This window comes from Poecilia formosa, unplaced genomic scaffold, assembly GCF_000485575.1.
Source record: "Poecilia formosa unplaced genomic scaffold, Poecilia_formosa-5.1.2 Scaffold637, whole genome shotgun sequence".
NCBI classification, from domain to species: domain Eukaryota; kingdom Metazoa; phylum Chordata; class Actinopteri; order Cyprinodontiformes; family Poeciliidae; genus Poecilia; species Poecilia formosa.
The window spans coordinates 18,756-28,822 of record NW_006800576.1 but is presented as its reverse complement, the minus strand read 5'-3'; the positions used below and the strand labels follow the sequence as shown (position 1 = coordinate 28,822).

The window sequence follows — 10,067 nt, the reverse complement described above, 5'->3', positions numbered from 1 at the left end:
ACTCTGATACCATGAAGAAAATCAAACAGCGTCCCTGTTTGCGGTTCAAAACATTCAGATCAGAACCAACATGCAAATCTAAAACATTGAAAAACAGAACAATTCACTGGTCAGTGAAGAAGAGTCACCGCAAGAGTGCAGGAGACAATCGATAAAGCAGAGAAGGAACAGCCCTCCAAGTCTGAGGAACAGCCACCAACAACGAGGCGAAACAAAAAGAAAAAGATACCGTTTCAAGTCTGGTTATAGAAGCATGCCCCTGCTTATCTGATGATTTCAGCTGAAGGTACTGGAACGGAAGATGTTTCACCAGTTACCGAAAAAGCATCGATCTCCGGACTGCAGGAAACAATCGATATAGCAGAGAAGTCCTTTAAGTCTTGTGCTGAAAATGTTAATAAGCAAGACATTTTTCTGCCAGAAGGTAATCTGGAAGATTCCTTAAAGAAGGAGATTTGCAAAGAGGAACTTGTGATTTCTACAAAACAGCTGGTCACCGAAAAGAAATCCATCTCCAAACCACAACAGAAAGTGGATCAAAAAGGGGAGAAACAGACATCAAAGACTAAGCGCATCAAGAAGAAGCCACTGCTATGGAAATCTTTCCCCAAGTCAGACGCTTGCATAGATCTTACGTTTCTTACTGAAAATAGTGACATTGATAGCAGTCCTCTGCCTGAAAAACATAGTTATCAGGCAGCTTTGCCCAGCAGCGGAAGGAAGACATTTTGGAAAGTTCTCCCCAAGTTAGAACCTCAGATAGATGTAAGTTTTATTGAAACCCAAAACGTTTCAAAGCCATGTTATTCCAAGAACACTGTGATTTCTTCAACACAGATAGTCACCAAGAGGGACTCTGGATCAAAGAGGAGAAACATCCATCTCCAGGTAAGCCCAAGGACAACATCCAAACAGATAATTTAACTGAGGTTCCTGTTAATCACACACCAGAAAATGTTCAAGGAGAGTGTTTCAGTGAAATTCAGAATTTGCCCCACTCTTCTGAAAAGACAAGTCAAGCAAAGTGTACATGTCTTGCCAAATTTAAGGAGTCTGCATTGGAATATATCAAAGTTCAGAAATACTTAATGAAACAGCTTGAGGAGATGTTCACTATAAATCGTAAACTAAATGCTAAACTTAGACAGCAGAAAGATCTGATGAGGAAAGGACTCTCAGAGAGACGCCAAAGCAAGAATTCAATGGTTTCTGTTCAAATTCAGACAGATTCACAAGACCGCTCCGTTATCGATCTGCTTCAGTACAACAGAGATGGATGTACAGGAAGCCAGCTATCTGTTAAAACCAGTCCATCGAACGATTGAATTGGAAACCCTCAGTAAAGAAAATGTTTCTGAACCAAACAGTGAAGAACAAGACATTTCAGCACCAGAAATAGTTGTAGATCAGACAGCTACCATCAAAGATGAGATTCACTCAAATGAAATGGTAATCGGTAAACGGTCTCCACAACACAACAAAATGGGGACCATCAAGATGAGAAAAAGCCATCAAAGAAATATAAACGTAAGAACCAGAGGAAGGCAGGAACAAAAGCTGCTTGTGAGCTGGAGACCCTCAATGAAGAAAACGTTTCTGGAAGAAACGGTGACCAAGAAGTTTCAGTGCCAGAAACATTTGGGGATCAGACAGCCACCATCAAAGACAAGATTCATACAAAAGAAACAGTGATCGCTAAAGTACAGCAGATCACTGAGGAAGAAGCCGTCTCTGGAAACCAACCAAATGGGGACCAGCAAGATATGAAAAAGCCACTGAGGAAATCTAAATGGAGGATCAAGAGACAGGCAGCAATGAAATATGCCTCTGAATTGGAAAACCTCAACAAGGATAAAGTTTCTGGAAAAAACAGTGACAAGAAGCTTCTGTACCAGAAACAGTTGGGGATCAGACAGCTGCAGTTAAAAATAACATTCATATGACTGAAACAATGATCTCTAGCCCCCAGAAAATCTCAGAAGAGGTAATGATCTCTGAAAGGCAACAAAATGGGGATCATGAAGTGAAGAAAAGGTCATCAAAGAAATATAATCATAAGAACAAGAGAAAGGCAGCATTGAAAGCTGCCTCTGAATGGGAAACAGCCAATAATGATAACGTTTCTGTAGAAAACATTGAACAAGAAGAAGTTTGAATGTCGGAAATAGTCAGGGATCAGACAGCCACCATCATAATCGAGATTCATAAAAACGAAACAGTGATTGGTAAACCACAGCAGGCAATTGAAGACAAAATGATCCCTGAAATACAACAAAATGGGGACCAGCAGGATGAGAAAAACACTAAGACACCAAAAACCGATTTAGGAATAATACCAGAGATCCTCCAGACACTTTCAGAGCAAATGGAGACAATACCTTGTAAAGTTTCAGAAGATGTAACAGGTGAGGTTCCTGTAGTTTCCACAGAAGGGGAAAGTGGTCTAATGGAAGAACAGAGAACGTCCTCTCCACAGATAAAGGCTACATTAAAGATGTAATTCAAACACCTCAGGAATCACAAACTCAAGCAGCTAAAGAGTCAGCTGAACAGAATAATGTCTCTGAACAAGAAGAGAGCCCCAGGAAGAAGATTTCACTGTGGAGGCGAATCAAAGAGGTTTTAACTCCATCATGTCTGCGCCAATTCAAAGATAGACGTTAAGTCTAAACGGCGTAGAGATCAGCTTATGTCCCCAGTAGATTAGATTTAAAAGGGGGGTAGGGCCACGTGTGTTTTGGGTGATTGGTGGGAATTGGAAAAAGAGCTGCTGTTGTTAATTGGACATTTTAATATTAAAAAGACAGGACTGCACGGTGGGAAATGTCTCCCTGTGTAGGTGTGAGTTCACTCCGGGTGCTCCGGATTCCCCCACGTTCAACAACATTGTGAGATTTGTATTTCTAATTCTAAACAGAAAATAAGGCAACCGCATTTATTAAAGGGAAATTTAGGAAAAAAAATGTAAACAACATGGAACAAAAAAATAGAAGCGCAAATACAAATGCATGCCACACTTTTCAGATTAAATGTTACAAGAAATATGACAACCAAGGTTCCTTTTTCTTCCACTTTGCAGTTACGCACCACTTTGTTTTGGTTTATCCCATAAAATCCCAATAAAAAAACATTTATTTTTCTGGTTGCAACGTGACAAAACGTGCAAAACGTTCATGGGGTGTGAACACAATACTGTGTAAAACGTGACGTAAAACTTCTGCACAGCATAACTTTGAAATCACATCTGCTGGCATCTTGGTTTCTCGCTGTTATGTTTTCATTTTCTTTAAAAATAGAATAAACTCAGCTTAAATTAGTCAGGTTTTGTTCTGACCAAATAAAAACTGGAAATAAAAGAAAATGTCGCTTAGATTGGAGCCAAACATGATTTTAATTTTTCCAAATGCAGTCGTTCCTGTTGTAAAGTTCTGCCTTGTTCAATTGCACTATGATATCCTGATTCACATGATCAATAAATGTTTTATTAATGTTAACAATGTATTTGTTTTCTCTTTTTTGTGCTCAAACCTGGTTATTTAAAATAATTTGCATCTTTGTCTTTGTTTTTTATTGGTTCCTCTGAAGCAGTGGTGACCAAAAGAATCATTTCTAAAAACTAAAATCACCAAAAATGTTTTTTTTTTTTTTACACTATTGAACAATAAAACCAGGCATGAAAAAACAGGATAATTTTTGTTTTATTATTATGTGAAAGGCGTCCAGCAGCTCGATTAAAGAAAACTGAAAAAAAGTTGTTGGCTGTTCTCAGCAATAAAAACAGGATCTGTGTCAGACTTGATCTGGAAACGCTTTGCTGTATTTAGCAGCAATTAAAAGCAGATTTGGCTGCACCAAGATGTGCTTTAGAGTACAAGTCAAGGAGTAGAGGTGGTCCTGGTTACCATGACAACAGAAAGAAACAAGATGATCACTTTGTGTCTCGGCAAACATTTTAGTAAGTAGATTTTTATTTAAAAGTTGTAATTTTGTCCTAATTTATTCTTGAATTGAGGTTGGGAGGCCCTAAAAATCAATCCAGGGGCCTCAAATGGCCCCCGCACCTCAATTTGAAAACTGTTAAGTTGTTAAAAAAGCAGAGTCTCTAAAACTTTAGGACAACTTTAGTATATGCACATCAAATGGATTAACTGTTTCTGCCCCATTTTATTGTTAATGATGAGGCCAGAAAGGGGAATATTTAATATGTGTGACTAATTAAAGTTGTATTATGATGATGATGCCGAGGATTTATTGAAGTTCTGTCCATAAACAAATACAGCTCAAGAAATTATAAATCATACAATGATTTTTGCACCTAAAATGTAACTTTTCTTAATATATTTTATGAACAACACTGGTTAAATAGATGTACGGGTTAACATGTGGAATGACTTTGGTCAGTTCTTTGGTGAATATTGGACCTTTAAAATATTATTTTTCCTATTTTCACTGCATATTTCTGCAGTTTTTCTACAATATGAACCAAACCAAATATTCATATAACTGTATCTCTGACCTGCACTGAACTCAGATTTTATTCATCTAAATTTGATGCTTTCAGAATTAAAGCATCAATTTTTGCAACTACTGACATCTAGTGGTCAGCTAAGATATAGCTGCCATTCTTTATATCTTTGAAAAACTACTTTGCTCATTTGGACTTAACTCAGTTTTTTAATTCTTCTCAGCTAAGAAATTGTCAGTAGAATTTATTTTTAGGATAACAAAATAACACAGAACTGTGCTGTGAAAAAGACTGAAAAGAATCTGAGCAGAGAAGTTAAAGAAAAACACAAAGAACAGACAAATCAATTAGGAAGGACAAATATGAACAGCTTTTTTATTATTATTGGTCCTGCTTCTGATTGGTTGGGAACATGAACATTATAACAAGAGTGTCAAACTCATTTTATTCCAGATCATATCTAGAGCAAAAATCTTTTTCAGCCAATTGTAGCAGAAAATATTGATAAACTATTAAACTGTTAATCGGTGTTATTACACTGATGTAATTTGACAGAATACCAATAAAAATGCCTTTGATTTGATTGCTAAAATATGAGGTTTTTTTATTAAACATTTTTTTAAATATATTTTTCATTGGAAATATATATTTAATATTTATAAAAAAAATATATTGGCTGAATATTTCTAAAGTGTTTAAAATATTAAAATAAAATGTTTAATATTTTTACACTTCACAAGTCAGTAAAGAATCAAAAATCACAGTTCATTTAAAAAGTTCAATGTATATTTTGTTTTTCCATCTTCAAAGTATTTAAAGGCATTTAGCTTAGAGGGCCACATAAAAACTTATGGCGGGCCAGATTTGGCTCACAGACCTCGACTTGCTTTAACTTCATCACTATTCATCTATATTCTCAATTCCTGAATAAATGAACTTTGGATTTTCAGGAATCTCTTCCAAGACAACCAAGGCTGCTTGTGTACTTTTTTCCTTCCATCGTACTTTCTATTAAAACAGCTTCTTTTAGAGAAAACATACTTTTTGTGAACAAGTCAGGAGTTCTTCACATCATAATCCTTGTATTAAAATTTATTTTAGAAAAACTAGGTTTATTTTGAACAATGAATTAACTGATTAAGAATGAAATAAACTTATGCATCTGTAAGTGCATGGTTTGAACACCAGAGGGCGCTGAACGACTGTCGGTAAAGAATTAAAACCCGTCTAGAGGTTTATTTAAAAAGTTACACAATTTGTTTTTCAAAAATAAAAATATATTCTCATCTGCAGAGTCACAGAGCTTGCTACCTTTTATCTGCAGAGAAAAAATGTTAAGCATTCATGAGCAAAACTGTCCAAAATACTCAAGTTCAGCCAAATTAAAGTTGCAATTTGTGAAAAAGTTTTGACGTTTTAATCAGAACTCAGACACAAAGACTTTGTATATAACAATTTATTTAAACAGCAACAGTTGGAGATTTTCTCCCCCGGATTAAAAAAACAAACCATCATTGCTACATCCAGTTATAAATCTTTAAAAATAGAAACAAAAAGATTCAAAGTGATAAAAGATGAAGACTAATTCAGAAAGCTGAGTCTGAGAAGCCGACAACCTGCCACAATAAGAGCTGACGCACTGCAAAAACATAAAATCTTTAAAGTGTTTTTGGTCTAATTTCTAAGGAAAAAATGTCTGTATATTTGAAATAAAAAACATAAAGGTAACTGTTAAGGAAGATACGAGGTTGTTTTAAGTAAATAATTCCTTAATATTGATGAAAGACTACAAGTTCCTCTTATAACGTGTAAAAAATGTCAAAAGTAAAATCTGCTATTTTAGGAATGATTGACTTAAAATAAGCTCCTCTATCTTGGTGAAAAGTTACCGAGTTAGTTTTATTTCAAGTATACCGAGACGTGCATTTGAAACAAGACCAAAAACTCTTGGTAATATTTTGTTTTTGCAGCGCGCTTCAAGCAAATTACTGAACATTTTAGGGAAATCGAAACAAATCGTCCCAAAAATTTTAAAATGATTCACCAGATTTGAAAAAATGTTTTAAAACGAGACGAATATCTCAGATGGAAGTGGTTCAGACTGTTCAGCGAGGCACATGACGAGTAGAAGAAGAAGAAGAAATCACTTTAGACGTCCTCCTCCTCATCCTCCTCCTCTTCGCCGTAGTACCTGTTCCTCTTGATCATCTCCTCCACGCTCAGCGCCTCCTCTTCCTCCCCTTTCTCCTCGACTTCGTCGCTGTCCCAGAATCCCACGTCCTGAGATGACCGGCTGGCCTCCACCTCCTCTTCGGGGGAGGAGACGGCCATCACTTCCTCCTCGGCCATCTTCTGTGGCTCCTCTTCCTCCTCCTCCTCCTCCACTGCGTCGCTCTTCATCTCCTCGCCGGAGCTGCTCTGGACGTCCACGCAGCTGTCTTCAGGGCTGTCCTCAGCGGCGGCGGGACTCCGGCTGCGGTTGCCGTGTGAGAACACAGCGCTGCGCTCCTTCAGGGAGGAGCTCTGCAGCAGCGAAGGAGAACCTCGGTTCTCCTCTTCCTCTTTTTCCTCCTCATCCGGCGGCCATTTTGCTTTGATCGGCTTCAAGGCGGCGGTGTCGGCGACGGCCTCGCTGCGGCCCGGCGCCTCCTCTGGCTCCGTTTTGGGAGGCCAGGAGATCTTGAGGCGGCGCGTTTCTGCGGGTTTGTCCGTCTTCTCAGGCGACGCCTGGCCCAAAGCCTCCATGGTGGCGGTCAGAACCAGAACCTTGGCCAGCGGGGAGTCCTCCACGCTGGGGCTGGACTGGTCCGATGGCGGGCTCTGCGCCTTCGGCTTGGTCCCGGGGCTGGACCGGTCGGTGGCCTCGTCCGCCTCGCCTTTGCTCTCCCAGAGCTCCTTGTGCGGCCGGTGGCCGAAGCCCTCGTCGTAGTTTCCTTTGGCCTTGAACAGCTGGCAGAAGTGAGGCTTGCAGTAGATGTTGTTGTGCAGAGAGGCGTAGTTCACCAAACTGGCAGAAAAGAGACAAAAATCAAAGAAAATAAATATTTAAGACATTTCATTGACTCATACCACAATGCAAAAACTATGCAGTCCACCAAATTTTGAATCATCTGAAATCATCTTGTTTTTTCTAGAAAATTTCAGAGTGTGAGAAGTTGGAAAAACTTGTAAATTTCTGAAGTTAATCTCAAAACTTCTGGGCTTTTCTCTTGCCAATTTTCAACATTTGAAATTCAGAAATTTCTCCTTTTTTCCTCAAATTTTTGGGATTAATCTCAATTTGAGTGCTTCTCTTTCTAATTTTCAACCTTTCAGACTCAGAAATGTCCCTTTTTTCTAGAAAATGTCTAAGCTGAACCTCAAAATTTCTGGGTTTTTATCGTGCAAATTTTCAACGTTTGGAGTTCAGAATTTTTTTTCTCTTAAATTTTGGTATTATCTTAAAATGTGTTACTTCTGAGAAATTTTACTTTTCAAACTCAAAAAATGTCCTTGTTTTTTCTAGAAAAATTCAGAACAAGAAAATCTGAGTTTGATCAGTCAAAAATGTTCTAGAAAAACCCCCTCAAATTCAGAGATTTGTCTCAGAAATTTTCTAGATCAAAAAAATAACATTTGAGTTTGATAAGTTGCAAATTGGCAAGAAAAATTAGAAGTTAATCCCAAAAATTTGAGGAAAAAAAAAAAAAAGAAATTTCAGAGCTCCAAAAGTCTAAAATTTGTGAGATTAAGCAATTTGGAAATTTCTGAGATTAATGTGTCAAATTTTCAAAACTCTGAAATTCTGTAAAAAAAAAAAAAAAAAAAAGAAATTTCTATTAAAAAAAAAAGTTCGGAAATTGAGATGTCATATTTTCCAGAATAAACAAAAAAATTTCTTAGATCAAAAAGCTGAACGTTTGTGAGAAGACAACTCAGATTTTGAGCCACTCCAACTTTTAATTTTGTGAAGGAGGAAGTTGACCTCAATATCTTCATTTTTGTGTCATTTCCTTCAGTGGTCCTTGGTGCAGCGCCCCCACAGGCAAGGAGGGGAACAGGTTTGACACAATGCAGAGTGAAAATGTAACATGTTGCTATTTTGGTTCCCAGTTGAACCAAGTACATCAGGTGTAGTTTTACCCTACAAACCCTACCTGTAGGTCCGAATGTGGCAGCTTCTTTTAGATCTGAGTTTTCTAGATTATAACACTCTTAACTGCGTCATAAATTACAGAAAACCTTCTCATCCATCAGTCCTCACCTCAGCTTGGTGTTGCAGTGCGAACAGCGGAAGCAGGAGCTGTGGTACACGTCCTTGTTGGCCACCAGCCTCTCCAGAGGATAAACCGTCTTCTGACACGACACGCAGGTCTCCCTCACAGGCAGGTGGAAGCTCTGCAGACAGAAAACATCCAGTCGGCGGCCATTTTGATTTGATTGGCTTCTTTCATGTTGAATTTATGAGCCTGACGTTCCCTGAGTGGACTCACCTTGGGGGGTTTTGAGTGAGGAGAGTCTTTGTGACCGGAGGACGGAGTCCCTGGACCAGAGCCTGAGGGGAGACACAGTTTACCAATAAGATATGTCAAAATGACCACCAGGGGGCGTGATTTTCACACTCAGAGGGTTTAAGATTTCGCAACAGTTTCAAAACAAAGAAGGGGGATTACCGTTGCTTTCTGGGGTAAAGACTCTCCTGCCGTTTTGCTCAGAATCAGGACTCTGAAAAATAAAATAAAATATAAATATCACAACCGACTTGTTCAGACAGGCGACTTTAACGAAGAAAACATCCACTGACAGTGAAGCTGCACTGCAAAAACATAAAATCTTACCAAGTACATCTTAGTACACTTAAAATAAGACAAAGCAAACTTTTGAAAACTAACATTTTGATGTTTAAATGACAGCACATGGAAAAATTTAATGTTTCAATTGTTGATTTTGTGTTTTTAAGATGTAAAGTACTTTGAACTGCCTCACTGCTGACGTGCTACACAAACAAACAAGATTGACTGAAGTAACTTTTCAGCAATATGTGGGAGTTTAAGTCATTAAAATTTATGAAAAAGTACTTGTTCAGCTGGCAGCTTGTTTCACTTATAACACATTTTTCCAATGTTACATATTAAGTAATTGTTTATAAACAATCCTACTTCTTGCTGGAAAGTAACTTGTAAGTTAGTTTTGCTTTATTTTAAAACGTATGAAGATAGAAACTGCGCAAAAATACTTGGCTTAGATTTTATGTTTTTGCAGTGTAGCGAGAAGCTAAAGCGTGAAGGAAAGATTGAAATCTCACCATTTCCAGAGAACATGGAGGGACGTTCTCCTTCTGTTTCCCACCAAACCCGTCCAGGTGATCGCTCTGAGAGGAAAACAAGAGGTGAGAGGAGGTTCAGATAACAGGAAAAAAAAAAAAGGTGAATTTTACACAGTTTCCACACCTCTTCATGTACACTGTGGCAACGCCAAAAAAATTGTTTTCTAATTAAACTCAGTTCTTTCAGCTACAAATGACTCAAAATGTGACTGCACTGTATGAGTTTTTTAAGATTGTCTGGCAAACATTTTTGAACATTTTTTAAAATCAGAATAAAAAGACTGAGCTAACTCCCCC

The 10,067-nt window shown here is 38.0% G+C and overlaps 1 protein-coding gene across 2 annotated transcripts in view; it reads right to left on the bottom strand.

Annotated features, from left to right (window-relative positions):
• Positions 1 to 5,933: 5,933 nt before the first annotated feature.
• Positions 5,934 to 10,067, bottom strand: part of lima1a (LIM domain and actin binding 1a) — a 20,903-nt gene continuing 16,769 nt past the window's right edge. The window contains exons 4-9 of one of the 2 annotated variants that reach the window (XM_016665933.1): positions 9,750 to 9,815; positions 9,118 to 9,169; positions 8,938 to 8,999; positions 8,709 to 8,842; positions 6,833 to 7,472; positions 5,934 to 6,799 (exon numbers count right to left, since the gene is read on the bottom strand). In XM_016665933.1, coding sequence (XP_016521419.1) covers positions 6,614 to 6,799; positions 6,833 to 7,472; positions 8,709 to 8,842; positions 8,938 to 8,999; positions 9,118 to 9,169; positions 9,750 to 9,815 — 1,140 coding nt within the window. In that variant the 3' untranslated portion in view covers positions 5,934 to 6,613. Of the gene's footprint in view, positions 7,473 to 8,708; positions 8,843 to 8,937; positions 9,000 to 9,117; positions 9,170 to 9,749; positions 9,816 to 10,067 lie in introns of both variants that reach the window. The other variant, XM_007541842.2, reaches the window with a different exon arrangement.